We start from the raw sequence: 18,825 nt of genomic DNA, 5'->3' as shown, positions 1-18,825 counted from the left end.
TTCACAACTCGGCCTAGCCATGTAGTAGGTTAGTACCCTGATCAATGAGTCTACTCATTTCAATACATGGCCTGTCTCATCAGTCAATATCAAATCAATATTCTTTGTTTTCAGTTTTCACTTTTCCCTCTAAAGGAGACCCTGACCCCCATTCCTATTTTTCATCCTACTTTTCCAGAAATCAAATGAACATTTTTTCTTGACCTCCTTAAATCTGAGAACATTATTCTCCTGTCTAGTTTGAAAACAATAAATAAATAACAGCAACGAAATATATTTCCTTTAAAAAATTAGCTTCTTATATATCATAAGCTTATGGAGGACTAGTCAGGCTTACGTAATTTGTTTTATCCCAAATCTATTACCCTACCCCTGCCATACTTTGACCACAGTCCTCAAGCATTGTATGGTGGGAAGCACTCAGGCCCTCAAATTCAAAGTTAGCCTTTATTCAAATCCCACTTTAGCCACGTCACAGCCACGTGACCTCAGGGAAACAGCTTTATCACATTATCTCTTAATTTAACTTATCTGTAAAATTTTTAAGGAAAGATACTCACAGATGTGTATACACAGATATTAAATAAGACCAAGCACAAGAGCTTTCTTAGGAGATTTTCCAGGAGAGAGCCTACGCACAAAGGAGTTAGTATCCTTACCTACCGTTCTGAAACGTAACAACGGTAAAACCATGCACAGTATTAACAGCTTCCTTTTATAGTGGCCTGGCAGAAAAAGATGACACTGTTACCGGCCAGCCAAGGGTCCAGCCCAACTTTGCCACTGAGCAGCTTTGTGAGTTTGACAAGTCATTTAAACTCTTCAAAATCTGTTCATATCTCCTTCTCTAAAACAGAATCATCCTCACAAGTCAGGGTGAAGAATTAAATTAGATCACACATACAAAGTACATGAAAATGGCACATAGTGACTCTTGACGTAGCTTATGTTCTTTGTCAAAAAGGGCCCTTTGCACATCCCTGTGGCAGACACAGGTGACCACTGCACACTATGTCCTCTCCCTCATTCTTCTTACTAAACGAAAACTGAATTTGACTGAACGATCATATGTGTCCAGGGAGACTGACCTTGCCCTCAGCAACAGAAAGGAGTTGATTAGTCAGGGGAAATCATGGTGGTGTCATTCTCCTCACCAGCCATTAGTTAAGGGGAGTTCATACGATACAATTTTAGCCAATGAGAACTGAGGGAAGACTGCTGGATGACATTTGAGAATTTTTTTTTTTTTAGTAAAGAGGCCAGTGAAATATTTATCTTTCCTAACTTCAGATTTTATTGCCAAAAAACGTGATACATGAAACTGTTGCAGCCACCTTTCCTCCAGGAGGTCACGGAAAACTAGCAAAAGACAAAGAGAAATGTGAAGTCCAAACCTGACTCCGGATGGTTTCTTAAATGCTACAATAGATTATTATTTTTAAGCCATTTTAAATTTGTCCTACTCTTCTTTCCCCCTAAAAGCATCCTAAACTGATGTAGTTTCCTTATGGAAGTATTCAGTAAGTCAACCACAAACTGATGACTTCATGAATTATTAATAATTATAGTGTCTCACTGTAAGAGAAGCCATTTAAAATATAGCTTATATTGAAATATTAATGTTATATAGTCTTTAATGAATTATACTAACCTGGACAATCAAATTGCCCCGCTTTGCAACCACCATGAACCCAATGTTTCCAAATCTTGTTGGTTCTCCGTGCTCATTAATCTTTTAGGTCTCTAAAAGATTTACTCCTTTGCCAATCGGCACTTGCTCACGTAGAATTTGGCCATTCGAAAGAAATGGCTGCAAAGAGTGGTGAAAACCTGAAACCAGAGCCACTCCCACTAACTCCTTTCTCCCTTCAGCCATGTCTTGCTATTGCATAGGTACCATGTTTCAGAGAAATGAGTAAATTTTTAAAACCAAATATTAACTAAATTTGAATTTCAAGTCCTTCACTTATTAGATGCCACGTAACTTTTATGAAATGCAATTCCCTCATCTGTAAAATAGTAACTTCAGAATTCCTATATCTGTTGTGGATATTAAAATGAGGTAACCCTTATGAAAGTACTCTGCAGGGTGACTGACAGATTTTTTTTTTCTGACAAATATTGTCCCCTTTACCAAACTCTAACCAGGCTCCACTGAGCCCTTTTCTCAACAAGGCCTCAATCCTGACCTTTAAAGATTTTGAATGAAACACTAACATTCTTTTTAACAGCTCAAGGCTGCATCCCTGGAATGACTCTAAACCCCTTAAAGTAGCTGCCTGAGAAAACTCAAGCCTGCCAAGAGTTTACTGTTAGTTCCAGCCTAAACCTCAAGACAGGACCCTGTCTCCCAGCCTCTGTGGGATGCTGGGAGCGTAACTTTGATAACCATCAGTTAACAAACCCAGGTGGGTTTCAAATACACCAAATCACTCCTTCGTGCTTTTTGTAATTTTTCACTTCTCTTACTCTACTGAACCCCAAGCACCTCCCTCCCTATTCTCTATTCTCCCTTTAAAACACCCGGTCACCACTACACAAATCAAAGATGAGTTCAGTTCCCACTTGGGCCCCTTACCCTACTGAATATAGTTATATACTTCATTCTGATTAAAATCTGCCCTTAACCACTAGTGTCTGGCTTTGTTTATCTCTGACACTTCCTTCATCCAATTAACTCATTAAATATTTAAAAACAGACACTGTTCACTGGGGACACAAGGTTGTCTGTAACCACTCTCTGTTTTGTCGGGCATCTCCTTCTCTCCTTGTATGCATGTAACTGTCAGACTTTATCCCAGATCTTCAAAGTCTGACCCTACCACCCACTTCCTCATTACCTTTTAGCTGATGAATTATCCTTGAAACAAAGCAGCAATTGATCTTTACTAATAGTATTTACTTTCGCTTCTCATTCTCAGCTCCCTGCGTGCTTTTCTGCTCAAGTAGTCAGAATGTGTTCTGGAGTCACAAATAGTAAAAGACAATTTACGCTTCTTATGACAATCTCCCTCTGCCCATCACACATCCACGTGCAGGTACATCACCTGAGATATGGAGACTTTAAAATCACGTGCCTTCTGAGAAGCAGCCACACAGGAAGAGACGGCGAAAGTTCACTAACAGATAAGTCCCCTTCCCCACCCCCCACCAGAGTCAGTAGGTTTAATCCTTGATTTTCTAGCAGGAAGGAGATACATTCTGCTTACAGAAGTCATCGTTCACCAAATAATCTGTATTCATGCACGGTGTAGGATGGAGGGTATTTCTAATAAAATGTTTCATACAATAGAAATTAAACAGGACCCTGAAAGAGAAAATACATTAGCAACTTAGGGTACTTCATAATCACTCACAACTCTGTACTAAGTGTTATTTAAATATCATGAGAATAGTAAAGTTGAATACTTCATAGCCACTTTGGATATAACGGTGAAAGTTTTCAGTAAAGCACAGAGAACGACATAATATCTATCATTTAATAATCTGTGCTGAGTTTTGTTCCTAAATTGCAGACCACACATAATCCCCACAGAGGTAAAATGCATTAGCATAGGGTTTATGAGAGGCCTCTGAACTAAAATGACTTACAGAGATAACCAATTAAAGTGATTATAAATTATGTCAAATTTGAGGGGAGAAATGAAAGTAAAAATGGATGAATCAGAAGCAGTAGTAATCTCTCTAACTGCAAGCCGTGTTTCAAGTTAAAAGTGGCATATACAATACTGGTAACATTAGTGGATAAATGGAAGGCAGAAAAAATAAATAGGTGATAAAGACATTCTGGAGTGTCTGAAAATGTATTCTGTCCAATTAACTGTCTTACCACTGAAGTCAGACAGAAAAAAAACATCATAAACTCATTACAAAACATGGCTACCAGACAAGAGAGAATTTGTTTAGGTTAAACTGAATTTCATTTTTTAAAAAAGAAAACAAAACAAAACCCAAAAAAGAAAACAAAAGCCTATGAAAAATATAAGATAAAATACTCTTATCTTGCTTGTCTTCCTGTACATACAGTTTAGGATTGGTTTCCAATAATCATTGATTGAATAATCAACTTTTAATTAACCCCCACAGATTATCTTTGATTTTTGAGGACTTTAAATACTTGCTTTATCGACAAATCAGACATTTACTATTGACAGTATCTAATCTGTTTAATTATACCATTATCAACATATTATATCTCCCTCATTTATTTCTATGCATGGAAAACTTGAAACCTTAACCACAGAATGGTCTCCTAAGCCTCAGATAAGGCTTCAAAAGAACAAATCTTATAGCAAGATTTAAAAGTTTGCTTTAGTCCCAGACTGATTTATTTCCAATGTAGGAGATAAAGGCAGATCATCTTTCCTTTCCTTCTGAATTAAATAATCACTGTGACTTGATTACTTTATACCTACTCATATATTTATTGAAGGCCTACCACATGCAGTGGTGATGTAAACAAAATTTTTAAAACAAATACCCAGCCCAGCAACTAATACATTTCTAACAGTCAAAACTAAATATATTTTTAAACAGGTAGTTTGTTTTCCTCCTGCTGGGTAATATTTAAATATTCATTTAGCACATATTTACTAAACATCTACTATGTTCCAGGAACAAATGTATGAATTTACAGTGAACTCTCTAACCAAGTACATTGTATGGAAGGAAACATGGAAATGCATTCTTGCTCTCAGGGAGTTCACACAGAAAGTCGCAAGAGTTGCAGTGAAGTCTGACAGGCAGAATTCTGGTATATTACCAACAAGTATGATTGGAGCATTCGTATCTTGCACATTGACTGGTGATTAGTGTGTATTTGTTGAGAGAAAGAAAAATGTTTTCAGTGATGAAATGGCTGAGCTGAGTCTTGAGAAAAAAAAAAGGAATAGTCTAGGCAAGGTTAAGAAAAGTGTAAAATATATGGGCTGTGTAGACACAGGGCCCAAGTCTGGGAATTCCATGAGTGGTGCAAAAGCATTTGGTGCACATAGTAACAATCATGAAGCTAAGAAAACAGGATCCTGAAAAGGAATAAAAGGTAAAAGTCTCAACAGTGCTAAGTCAGGAACTCTCAAACAATACAAGCGAAAGGGAATCCTCCAAAATGAACAGCATGTGTCCTGTGAACACAGTCCAAAAGTAACTTTGAAGAAGAGCACACACACACAAAGTACGTACTGTACCACAAAGTTCGTTTTGAGAATTACTCCATAAATAGGAGAAAAATATACTTCGGTGAAAGCAGAGACATTACAACAGGAAAAATGCTACATGTGGAATAAAATATTTCTATCAAGTCCTGGGCCGACCATTTTTTAAGTCTTTCTTCTTGGACAAGTAATTTCACCTCTTAAAGGTTCATTTTCCTCTTTTCTAAATCTACCTTTCGGGGTAATTATGGGACTTCAAGTAGGTAAATTTTAAGCTGACCATCAAAGTTTTTGTCTCAGTATATAATATATACATGCTAAACAATGTTAACAACAACTCTTCGATAATTCAAAAGTTTAACCTAGTTTAAAGTATTAGCATAAAATCTGCACAGTAGGTAGGGTGAAGCCAGTGATTTTGCGATAAAGGGTATGAAAAAGGAGTGAATAAGATTGAAAATGTACTTAATTTCAGTTGGCATTAGAAAACTATAAGCGATTCACCTAAGTAAAAAAAGAAAATTTTTTAAAATACAGGTAAATATCATTGGTCAGTACTTTGACAAAGATTATGGTATACATGTCATGTTATTTTTTTTTAACATTTATTTATTTTTGAGAAACAGAGACAGACAGAGCATGAGCGGGGGAGGGGTTGAGAGAGAGAAAGACACAGAATCTGAAGCAGGCTGCAGGCTCTGAGCAAGCTGTCAGCACAGAGACTGATGCAGGGCTCTAACGCACAAACTGTGAGATCATGACCTGAGCCCAAGTTGTATGCTCAACCGACTGAGCCACCCAGGCGCCCTGACTTCATGTTATATTTTAATGTTCACATAATCTCTGTTTAACGTTTCTTGTGTCAATGACACAAAGCTATCGCTATAATATATAGATGCAATGCTCTGCTCAGGCAGTATATTCAATATTTGTCATGAGTAGATAATAACCAGGGAGAAATTAAGTAGGGAAGTCAATTTAAAAATAATCAGAAAGAGCATAAGTACTGTAGTTACTAGAAAGCTGGTTGGGAATGTACAAGTTACAGTATTAGAAAAACTGTCTACAAATCCTCATTAATACTTAGAACAAAGTATAAGTGTGCTTATTTTCTTAAATTAGGATGTGCTCTATTGTAAGTTTTAGCTTTATGACATTGGTTTATTTTACAAGTACTGGCATGCATTTCTATGCTAGCATCATATTTGCATCCCTGAAAAACGCTGGTGACTGCAAAGTTATACAGTAAAAAATATCATGGCATATGGGAAAAGACAGGATGAGAGGTCAGAACATTCCAAACCTACAGAAATGTATAACCAAGCACTAACGACAACCATAACAATCTTAATTAAAATACTAGCGCAGTTAAATCTCTCCTGATGTTTGTACCTCGCATTTGCATCTTCTTTCAAGATGCAAAGCCTGAAGGGCTTTCACTTTAAAATGAAAACTGTGATCCAGGGTGCAGCCTTTTAAAAAAATATAAAAACAAATACATCATTTTAACACAGGAGAAAATGACTTTCCATTTTTTTTTATCTACACTCTCAACATTTCCAGATACATAGTATATTGAAAATCAAGATGGCTCTTAAACTGCTAAATGAACAAATACTTGCAGTAAAGGAAAGCATGTGAGTTGATTTTTCATATTTTTTACAAACACCTTGCTCGCAAATTGTTAAGGCTTTCTCTTTAGTAATGAGAAAGCTTGCTCTTGATCACTTAAGAAGTTAATGAGCTGAAGAAGTCAGATGTGGACCAACACAATTCCTGCATCATTTCCCTATTAAACAATCGTGTATCAAAGAAACACACAAAGAAACAAACTGAATTACTCCTTGAATGCATATGATGCTCTTTGGCTACAACTTTGGATGTCAGCAACAGAACATACTTCATAGCTCAAGGCAAATCCGAAACTCTCCATCTCAAAACATCATCTATCAAGGGTAATGTTACCAGAATTAAATGAGACAACGGGTGAAAACACCCAGCACAGCTCCCTGGCAGGCAAATGACACTCAAAAATATCAATTCCCTTGGACACTAACAGAAAAACGTTCAATTCCATATATTTAATATCAAACTTTTTTTAATTTTTGTTTTAGTTTAGTTATTTTTGGTTCTTTTTTTATTTTCTTATGTCTTCATGTTTTGTTTTGTTCTGCTTCCCCAGAATAAAAAGAAAAAGGGAAAAAAAAAAGCTCTGGATAAGCAGAGAAAATAAATGAAGAATATACAATGAAAGCAAATTTGACCTACATGCTTCCGAGATTTTACCCAAAATTCCACACACACACAAAACAAATAATATTGGAGTGCAAACAGTAATGGAAGAAAGAGGGAACCAAGTTAAATAAAAGCGGAGAAAAATTCTGAAACCGACAAATATCAACAGTCAGCCTTTCCGAAGTTACTGATGACATTTCTATCTAGATGTTCCATGGACACCTCAGGCTCATATATATCAATGTAGAAAATCACAAACAAGCAAAACAAAAACAAAAGTAAAAACAAAAACGCCTCTTGCCTAAAATAAGTGGTTTTATTTATTTCCCTATTTCTACTAAGATAGGCTTAAAACATCAGGCACCATCTTCCTCCCAATTTGCCAAATCAAATGCCTTATTAAGATCCATTAATTCTTCCAGAGAAATATGTGACATGCCCCCTCACTCCTTTTTCATTTCCCTCTGTTTTACCCCATACACAGCCAGGAGACTTAAAACTTTAATCATGTTCTTAATTTTTATTAACATTTATTTATTTTTGAGAGAAAAAGAGCAAAGGAGGGGCAGAGACAGAGGGAGACACAGAATCCGAAGCAGAATCTGAAGCTGAGCTGTCCGCACAGAGCCCGACGCGGGGCTTGAACCCATGAACCATGAGATCATGACCTGAGCAAAAGTTGGACACTTAACTGACTAAGCCACCCAAGGCGCCCCAATCATGTTCTTTTTCTGCCCAAACAAAGGCTCCTAAAGATCTACACCAAAGAGTCAAACTCAGCTTGGTCTCCAGGCCTTCCTGCCTCATAGTCCCACCAATATTTCCACAACTGAGTCCAACAACTCACCTTTCCAAACCCTTAAGTTAATTAAATTGGATTACTTCTGTCCTCTGAACACTTAGGGCATCCTTACTTACAACTTGTTCACCTGTTTTAACACCTTGTATTATCTTCTCCATCTACCATGTTGAATCTCTTTCTGCATTAGTGAATGGCAAGGTGGTATCCTGGTTAAAAGGCAAGTCTTTGCACATGTCCTAGGTTCACATCTTTGTTTCTGGCTGGGCAGCCTTAGACAGTTATTTAAATTTTCTATGCCTCACAGCCCTCAAGTGTAAAAGGGGAATATTAATATGATAAAAATTAGAGGGCTGTTCTACATATTAAGCTACTTAGTACGCGTAAAGTGCTTACAACAGAGACTGGCAGTTAGCAAACACTCAAAAAATTTTAGCTCTTTCCGGGGGCTGAACTCCTAGCGGCTTATTTAGACCATTTGATTCTTAATTAATTATATATCCTTTGTCATTTTGCAACATTTTGTTGAAGTTTATTGACCTCTTGTATGCTCATTTGGTTTTATATTTTTTGTCCTGTCAACTATCAAAGTTGAATTCTATGCACTACCCCTTCCACACACATGCAAATTATCAAACAAATACGATAAATACATTAAAAATAGGAATTCAACTAGAAATTCCTAATTCCAGATAACTGCTAACTATAATTGATAATAGGCAAATCAGGTAATTCCTCTGTACCTCAATTTCTTCATCCATAAAATAAAGTTAATAGTCCCTTGGATTCCTGATGATCATTCGTTATAAGAAGGTTGAATGTACTTTGAACTAGTGGACTATGCTATTAGGAGCTGCTGGCATTATACTCACTGTAAGCCCTGCACAAGTATTTGTTCCTTGATTAACCGACAAAATGCCACAAAATTCAAATATTATCATCACTTTGAGGTGAAGACATGTTGGATTAATTTTTTTAAACTGATGCAAAACTTTGGTGTTCAGAGAACTGAATTAAGAGTTTAGAAACCAGAGTTCTAGTTAGTAACCCTTGTATTTTTCTGTTTGACCTTTGGTAAATTACTTATCCAAATTGTGTCCCCATCCTAAGCCTCTATGAGACTAGTGTCAACCTGGTGTTGGTCCATAAAAAGGATTCATGATACAATAAGAAACCCATTCCTCAAGACCCTTTACTGCCATCTGCTGGAAAACTGTGGAAATAAATATGTATTCTATCACCACAGCTACGAGTGGCGCCCCCTGGAGTTGTTCATCACACAACCTATACAACCATTCCTAGGAATGCTGCTGAATAAGGTGTCTGAGGCATCACAGGTGTTTGATGAATGAGTAAACTAATGAGCCATCTTCATCTATAAATCCGATTATCTCTGCCCCCTCAATACTCTTTCTAATCACAGAGCAGTTTTTGATGACTTAAAAAAAAATGAAGTAAGTGGAATGTTTTTAAACCACAGGTAGATTTATCTGCATTCATAATACACATTGACATAGTAGGGCTGACATTTTATAGGAGGCCTACTATGTATCTATTATCACAATTGTTCAGTTCAGAATGTTTTTAAACCACAGGCAGATTTATCTGCATTCATAATACACATTGACATAGTAGGGTTGACATTTTATAGGAGGCCTACTATGTATCTATTATCACAATTGTTCAGTACAATTGTGGCAGTACAGCAACTATCAGATATATTTATGTCAGATTTTCAAATAAACAAATGATGACTCTGAGAGTTTAAGTTGCTTCTTCAAAGTCAAGAGACTTAGTGATCTAAGTCTCCTGATTTCAAATCCAATGTTTTTTCCCTTTCTCTGCTAGTTTTAATAACAAAATAGAGCCCAAAAAATTTGGACCACTGACCTGAAATTCTTAAAACTGTCATCTGTTGATTGCTATGCTTATAAATACTCTCAAAATTCCCTATCATACCTCCTTGCTATTTAAATTCAGACAAGTCTGTTTCATGACATCATAACTTTCTAAAACGTCTTATAATGAATGTTTGATGAATTATGAGTGGAATAAGTGAGTATGTGACACCAGGAAGTATGTCGATAGCCATGTGGAATCAGCACTATTATAACTATAAAAACTGTAAATAGTTAAAAGTTATTAAAATATTTTAAATAGTGCCATATAGAAGCACTTACATTTGCTGAACAATTAAAGATACCTTGGCTCTATGAAGTTCAGGAATATTACATTTAATAAAAGCATAAAACCGGGTGCATCTCAAAAGTGTTCTTCTATCACATAATTTGGAAAATTAAAACTAATTTATAATCTTTTAAATAGGCCTTCAATATAATTGGGATAGTGTAAAGGACACAAGAAATTCTGAATCTAGGTCAGTAAACCTTGAAAAACAATGATACCCCCCTTTACAAGAATATTAAAATTATTAAACTAATTTTGCATAAACCAACACCCAGGGGAATAATTTTATTTAGACCAAGAAAAAAAAAAAAAAACCCACAGAAAAAACAAAAGCAATTCAAAGTTGCTCTACTACTTATCAAGCACTTTCTTCACGCTTTCAAAAGTTCACTGCTATGAGAGGTGACCCTGAAAACAGATAAATTAAAATCATTTCCCAAATGTCAAAAGCCAGAGAGAGCAGAGGACTAGTTCCAGGGTCTTCTGATTGACACCCTTATTTCCATTCACATTGTTCCCTCACAAGGAAATAGACGAAAACAAATTACACTGTTCGCTCCGTTACCAGACTCCATCTCTATAGCTCATTTCTCAGTCCCATTACAAACTAGTTCTGGGTTTGAAAGAAAGCCATTTTACTTACTAAATTATATGAGGTTTGACTTTCTTCTTGTACTGAATGAGGTTGTTTTCTTCCATCAATCGCTTCTCTCATCGGGTATTACCTCTGGGGGAACATTAGCCCCTCGTGTCAATGACAAGACTCACTAGACCAGGACCCACCACCTTCCCTTCTTGCTCTTCGGGCTCCGATTCAGCATTAGAAACTAAAGTGACCAGATGCTATGCTTAACTTCTTTGGCATAAAGCAGGAAAGGAAACCTTCCGGGTTGTTCATTGACAAATAACGATACTAGTTTACACAGCCTACCTTCTCTAAGTGCAAATGAATACGGAGTTGATTCAACAACAGTGTTGCAAGAGAGGCTGCCATCAAAGAATTAGAGGGGGGTAAATTCAAAAGGATGTGAGAGAGGCTGTCTGTCACAGCCTACAGAGAAGACAGGTGTGTGGAGGGGACCTTCCTGTAGACCTGAAACCAGTAGTGACCCACACAGCTGCGCTTTATTTTTAGAAGGTACACTTCCCTAGCCAAGGATGACCTACCAGCACGTCACCAGAAAGAGAAAATGTAAGCAGATGCCTGTAAGTTCAACTCATTAACTAGGCAATTCACTTCCATCGCCACATGATTTTGGCTTAGGTAAGGGTTCTGCGTAGGGCTGAACTGGGTTGCAAAAGAGATGAATAGCTCTGTTCTCACCTTACATTTTCATACAAAAATGCTTCTATTTCATAAATATGAACGTCCAGTAATAGATGCTTATTAATCATACTTGAGTAATTTTTAAGGAGAAGACAACAATTTTAGAAAGTAAAAAAAAGCTTCAGGAAAGCAGCCCATACATATTACCATTTGGGAATCTGAATATACATAGATCCAAACAGCAAATGCACCATGAATCACAGACTCAAGTTATCACTTGAGATTTATGAGGACAGAGACAGTGACCAAGTTTTGAATACAAAGAAAAAATAATTACAGAAGTGAAGAGTTATAGAATCTCCTCTCTGTTGACAATTAAATTCAGACTTGACAATTAAATCCCAACCTTACTTCATTAGATATTAATCTTGCAGTGGAAATGAGAGGCTTTTAAAGGAGCATTTCTGCTATAATAAAAAAGGCTTTCACTACAGTAGAACAATAATGTTGTGTTTAAAGTTAGAACTATTAGACCTTGTTAGCTAATTATGGTATTGGCATCCACTTAAGTTGCTCAGTTTTTCACTTCTGTCATTTTCTCCTATTCAACTGCTGCAGTTCAAAACGTTTTGACTACTTAAAAGGGAATACATCATCGTTGCCTTTCCCCAGTCTAACTGCACACCACTTTCCAAAGCAATAGCTTCAATCATGCTTCATAAAATCCCCTGCAAGTATATTGTTGGAAACATAAATCTGCAAGCTGGGGTTTTAGTATTTCTAAGGCAAGCCCAGGGATCACTAACAGGAGGCTGTGCCATGGCCCCATTTATAATAGAATAAACAAAATTATGAGTTACACTGGATCCATTTCTTTTTCAAAGATTGCTCCAGTGGTGTGGCTGATACTTGCTTCTGCATCCTTAATTGGAGAACAAAACACTAGCATAGAAAACTGGACTCTGGGCTCAGGACTGCTGTTTCCAAGCATCTCTGACTTCATTAGGACACATGGCACAGAAGTACTACATGCTCGGTTTCACAAAAGCTAGGTCTCTCTGATAAGCATCTATTCCTCTATGATTGCCATGCATTTTTAAATTGCTCTAGATACAGAGATCTTTAGAATGATGCTCTCTCCTCCTTCCCAGTTTCATTACAGTGAATATAGGCTCCCTTTCAGGCATGCTTCAGTCTTAGAGTCCCTCTTCACAATCACCCTGCATTTGGAATTATAAGCTAGGAGAATCACAATTTCAGAGGGTGCAACCTAGACCCAAATTAAATGTGTCTGTGTGTAATACTTAAACATTCCTAGATTTCCTTTTTGTCCCCCAAATTCCAACACACTTAGTGTCTATAAATGTAAATTCAGACTCCACAACTGAGACATATTTCTTCTCCAAACCAGTCACAACGTAATCATAAGTCTGCATAAACTTGCTTTCTATTATGCCCCCATCTTACTCCACACTAGCTACACTCGGTTAATTGCAGTGGTATTTTAACTGCAATTTTCAGGGACAGCTTCTGAGGATTCACTAATACCTGTTTGTATTATAAATGAACAGTTAAACATAACCAGCAGCTCTACAAAAATTTAAGCAGCATTATCTGCAGGGCATAAAGTATATGTTGATCTTTGTTACCATAGTGATTAAATTAACTGACTGGCCTGGTGTTAGCTTCAGATGGACATATCTGCAATTTTGCTATGACTGAAATTTTGCATACTCTCTGTTATTAAGGGAAAATGAGCTGCATCTTACCAAGACACTCTATAATAAACTATAGCAATATTCAGTGTTTGAATTCTGATTTCTGAACCTAAAATCTGCATCCAGTCCTGTTTCATCAGCCACTAACACTCTATAGCTTTAGGGAGGTGAGGGCAGAGAAAGGAGGGCTTCATATCCAAAATGTCAAGCCCTGCTGAAGAATGATAGAAAGACCCAGGGAGTGTGGAAGAACAGAAAACAACCATTTCTGGGTTTAAAATGGAGTTCTACCACCCCCTGCTGGACCAAATGAGCAACACAGAGGAGGCTAAAAAAATGCTTAGAATTGAATACAGTGGAGATATTTTAACTTGTCTTGTAATTTATGTTTTCTCAAAAAACAATTTTCATGCCACACTAATGATATAACATTCTATGCAAATATTACACATCACAAAATTACATCTATTTTCTTTTTCTTTAAAGATTTCCACCAATGCATGTTTTAGCATTTTGTGTTCTCAATTAAATGTCCAAACTTGTCTGGACAGTTGAAAATGCTTCCATTTATTATAAATATATTTTATGTGAAAGTGAACTATCCAAACGAAGCAAGATAAATTCAGATCTAGCTCTCTACAGATAAACAGAGACAGCTTCCACAAATTCTCTCAGGTTATTCTAGTAAGCTATTCTTTTTTTTTCCTCAAGAGATAAAAATCTCACCAGTTCTCCACAAGCTAAAACATGCCTTACAGGTGTAATTACAATCTGACGCTATAAAAATTTTCAACCTTGATGTATTAACAAGGGTGGGGGAGCTGAGAATGAATGACTGCAACACATGCCTAGTTTTATCCATTTGCCTTCTTACACACAACATCCATGGCCCCTCTCTTAGTTTCAATAAATAAACCATCACCGTTCACTTCATAGTCAGGAATTGGGGTCTTGGGAAAGGGAGGGGGGAGAGTGTCTAAGAATTGAATTTCTTGCACACGAGAGATAATTCAAAAACGAGTTTAATGCTGATAGTTTCTGCTGCTTCTGTAAAACATCATCGTTCCCTTTCCTTCCGCAACCTCAGATATTTAACTGTTAATACACACCAACATACTCATCCAATTTTTGATAATGAAAATCGGAGAAAGCCAAGAACCCGGAAAAAGAAGCAGTTTGCCTCGCTCTCCTGCTCACCGATGCCAATCTCCAATTCTGTATTTTCTCTTATTTAAGGGTCTCCACAGAACAGACCTAATTTTCACCGGCAGCTAAAATAAACAGTGAAAACAATAACAACAACAATAACTATAACTTTAGTTCTTTCATTTAATTCTTCTTGTGCCTCCCTCTGCCTCTCTTGGTTGGGCGGAAGGGGGAGGGAAAGTAAATGCAATAAAGCACCACACTCCTACCTTGCCCGCTACTGACAAGCAACCCGAGCAGGTAGAAGGAGAGGAGGAGGCTCATGTTCAGGACGTGACACTGGAGGACAGTTCCAAAGTTATTAAGTCCAGCCCTGGAGAGAGAACCTTCCGCTGCCACGGCCGCCTCAGCTAGAGCCGCCGCCGCTCCCGGGGTGCCCCAGCCGCCCGCAGCCCGCGCGCTCCTCCTCGCAAAGTGACTGCAAGCTCCGCTCCTTGCCGCACTATATCCAGGCAGCGGCGGCGGCGGCGGCGGCGGCGGCAGCGGCGGCAGCAGCAGTAGCAGCAGCAGCAGCGGCCGCCGCGGCGGCAGCAGAGCCGGGCGGGGAGGGAGGCGGGGGCGGGGGCGCGGAGAGGGGAGGCGCGGCCGAGGTGTATCCCTCCGCGTCGCACGGCGGCCGCTTCTCCCGAGACGCGCGGCCCCAGGATTCGTCCGCAGTCGAGCTCGGAGGCGTGGGTTCGGTTCCCGGTGCCTCCAGCTAGAGTGGCCGCCGCGGTCAGGCTGGCACGAGCACGTCTGCGAGTGGCGGCCGCACGCTCAGCCTCGCGGTGATCCGCACGTTGACGGACGCCCCCGGGCCGAGGAGGGAGGGCAGTCTCGAGTTCCTGCACCGCCGCCGGCCGGTTCGCGGAAGTGGGCAGCTTGAGCTGAGGCTGAGGCTGCAGGCGGCCACCCGGCCCCGCGCTCTAAGCGCGCCCGGACTTAGCGGGAGCGGGGAACCTGGGGGCGGGTGGTATTTTCTGCTGCTCTCATTCCTCCAAGGGCGTGGGAGGGGGAAGATTCTGTCTCTCCCAGGCCTTCCCTCTCGCTCAACCCTTCAGCAGGCTGCCCCCTTCCCACGCTTTCCACTCTGCCGCGGCACAAGGGGAGCGGTGTCCTCTAAGTGCCTACACTGCTTGTCTCCTCCGGCTCTAGAGGGTAGGCGGAAAGATGTGAACGGTGTTTCTCATCCACGTCGACCCACTGCCGTTAAGAGCAGGTACTTAAGGGAAAGAGATTTAGCGGGGTGGGGAGCTGAGATGTTGGAGGGGCTGCGTTAAACTCGGCTGTCAGCGTCTGCCGCGTCCTTGGACAAGTCCGAAGTCTCCCCTAGCCACTCTCAGCGGGCTCTGCCCTCGGTCCCCAACGCACAGCACCGTCCAGGTCCCCGCGAGGTGTGCGACGAGGGAGGTCCTGGAAATGTACAAAGATGAGTTGCGCGGGGATCCGTCCCCAGCCCTCCCACCACGCATACACAACCTGCGTGTGCGCGCGTGTAATTTGGAATGATGGGGCCGTGGCAGGCGCCCAGAACTAACTCTCCTCCGCTGAAGGTTGGGGTATATCATTACTCTCCTGGAAGGGTAAGAAAGATTTGTCAGTGTGATGTCAAGCCTGCGGCAAGAGCGAGCCAGAGTCAGACTCTCTGGCCCCAGGGCCCTCGTCGGTCAGCCTAGGTCACAGTGCCCGCTGGAATTGACCATGGATCCTTTCATGTGCACGTTCCTTCTGGTTCCTTAGGGTACTCCAAGGCCTCACCTCATAGCCAGTGAGACCACTGGTCATTTCCTTATCAGTGAGGACACAGAAGTAGCAAGTCGGAGGGGATAGAAATAATTTCAGAGCTCAGAATCCAGCCTCCTCCCCTTCCCCCGAAACACACCCAACCGGATTTGGTGCTGATTTGGTGGTTTCCTTGCTTCAGGAGGGCCGAGGGGGTAGACATAGAAACAAGCTAACATGGGTAGGGGAGATATTGTCTGCGATTTGTGTCCCCTCCCCGCCCCCCGGGCAGAACACAATCTTCTTACACGGAAGATTCACGTACTTGGCATGTGGGATGGGTTTTTGAGATTAGTGGAGGCAAAGGCAGCTGTCAACAGACACCATGGCTGGGCTGTAACCAATGGGCTCTCAGCACCTCGCAGTTTGAGAACCTCTTCCTTCTATTTGATTTTACGGGAGTACATTTAGGACAATATATTTAGGAAGTTCTTTTGTCAGAGCTCCCGCTTCACACCCTTTCCTCATTCTGGGAGGCACCAACTGTGCTTAAGTAAGGTCACAGTCAGCTCCTTGCAGGAAAGGGTGGAAACAGCACATTCATAGGCGTGAATGGCAAATGCCTCCTTTAATTTCACCAGTTCTGGATTTCTCCAGGGAATCAAGAAATACCGCCCCCCCCCCCCCCCACACACACACACAGAGTCACAGAAGAAATTTGAAAGGATACTACCCCTGTCAAATAGCCTCTTCACCAAAAAACCTGAATTGTTCAATGTGACATCAGGACAGTCAAGTGCGCAATGACATACACACACACACACACACACACACACACACTCCTGGTAGTCTTGACAATTAGATTCCCTTATTTTTTTTAATTTTTTTAAATGTTTATTCAATTTTGAGAGACAGAGCGTGAGTGGGGGAGGGGAAAAGAAAGAGGGAGACACAGAATCTGAAGCAGCCTCCAGACTCTGAGCTGTCAGCACAGAGCCGGACATGGGGCTCAAACTCACAAGCAGTGAGATCATGACCTGGGCTGAAGTGGATGCTCACCTGACAGCCACCCGAGTGCCCCTAGATTCCCCACTTTATTGTTGGAAGTCAGATTACTTTTATCTCATAGTGTTGAACTATGCCAGAGGAGAATTTGACTGGTGTCCTTTGAGGTTATTTAGCTATTAAATCTTCTTAGAATATGGCGGAGGGAGGAGAGAGGGTAGAAGTGATCCATCAGACATTAATGAAATTTCTGAGTAGAGGTTTATATCACAAGACCATGTACAAACTATCTGTGAAGGGTGGGGGGAAGAAAGTGTGTGTGTATGTGTGTGGGTACCTACCTGTGTGTGTGTGTGGAAACAATGAACAAATAAAGCATTGGTACTCAGGAATATACAAAGGTGATGTAAATATCGATCCTACCTTCAATTTGCTAATAGTGTTATTGAATAGATCAAGAATAAACACAAGTTGTGATCATATAAATCAAGTTGTAAAAATGTCATAAGAGAAAACAAACTGCTATTGTGACATAAAAGGAGGGGATCATTTCTGAATGGAGGATTGAGAAAGGCTTCAGGAAGCTTTGAAGAAAGAGTAGAAATTAGATAGGGAGCGACATGGGCAGGACAGAGAGGAGCTTAAGCAAAGCCTGGGGATGTGAAAACACACAGCTTGTGTGGAGAACAGAAGTCTAATTTGAAAAAAGTGCAGAGTGTAAAGTATAAGGATTGGATGGAGTTGGAAAAAGGGTCTAGGACCATGTTGTGCTAAAAAAAATAAAAAATCTCAGTAGTATTTGCAACCTCTCAGAATATAAATCCAGACATGCATGGTGAAGAAGAGCCAGAATGGCTATCTCTCCTTCCCTGGGGCTTAAGTTGTGAGTCGTGAGCCCATGGGAAGAGTATCAACCCAGGCTCTTCTATGGGGTTTTATTCATAGTTAGCCTGAATTAATGTTGCTGTGAGGTCTCGATAGCTGGGTGACACATAGTCCAAGAAGGCCTCCCCACACTTGCTCAAGCTGCTTCTTACCCAGAGGTTAAAGTGCCTCTCCAAGGCTCCTTCAGAAACACATTCATTCGCCATTGCAGTGATGAAATGACATAAAGCCTGACATTTGCCTTGGTCAGTTCTGCTTCGCAACAGATTGCCAGTGAAGACAACATGTAGAAAAATCACCTTCGCCCACTGACCTCCTCCCCACTCCAAGGGTACGCTTCCAACGTGCAGACTCTGAATACTGTTATCAAATGTACCAAATCTCTGAACATGACTAAGCCATGAGCACTAGGTAGGATAAAAAGGTATAGAAATGCATCCTCCCTCCTTTATGTGACTCATAACTACATATAAGACTAATTATCATAATCTCCATCTACCTGGGGAAGTTTAGTTGGCTTAGTTCAGAGGCTTAGTTGGGGCTTTGGTTATTTCATTTATAAAAATAGAGAAAGTTGAACAGAACTCAGGAAGCTATGAAGAGCTGAGTGGTAGGAAATATCAACAGGACTGGATGCATGGTTAAATGAAAGTAGATAAATTTGTTTTA

At 40.1% G+C, this 18,825-nt stretch overlaps 1 protein-coding gene across 2 annotated transcripts in view; it reads right to left on the bottom strand.

The window, feature by feature from the left end:
* NCAM2 (neural cell adhesion molecule 2) overlaps positions 1-15,060 on the bottom strand; it is a 526,095-nt gene extending 511,035 nt beyond the window's left edge. Inside the window, exon 1 of one of the 2 annotated variants that reach the window (XM_086675772.1) lies at positions 14,775-15,060. In XM_086675772.1, the coding sequence (XP_086531898.1) occupies positions 14,775-14,829 (55 nt within the window). In that variant the 5' untranslated portion in view covers positions 14,830-15,060. The remainder of the gene's footprint in view (positions 1-14,774) is intronic. The other variant, XM_086675773.1, reaches the window with a different exon arrangement.
* Positions 15,061-18,825: the final 3,765 nt, after the last annotated feature.

Source organism: Puma concolor, chromosome C2 (genome assembly GCF_028749965.1).
Source record: "Puma concolor isolate L17-30 chromosome C2, mPumCon1.1.hap2, whole genome shotgun sequence".
NCBI lineage: Eukaryota > Metazoa > Chordata > Mammalia > Carnivora > Felidae > Puma > Puma concolor.
Note: the sequence above shows the minus strand (reverse complement) of the source record. Positions and strands in the feature narration are given on the sequence as shown.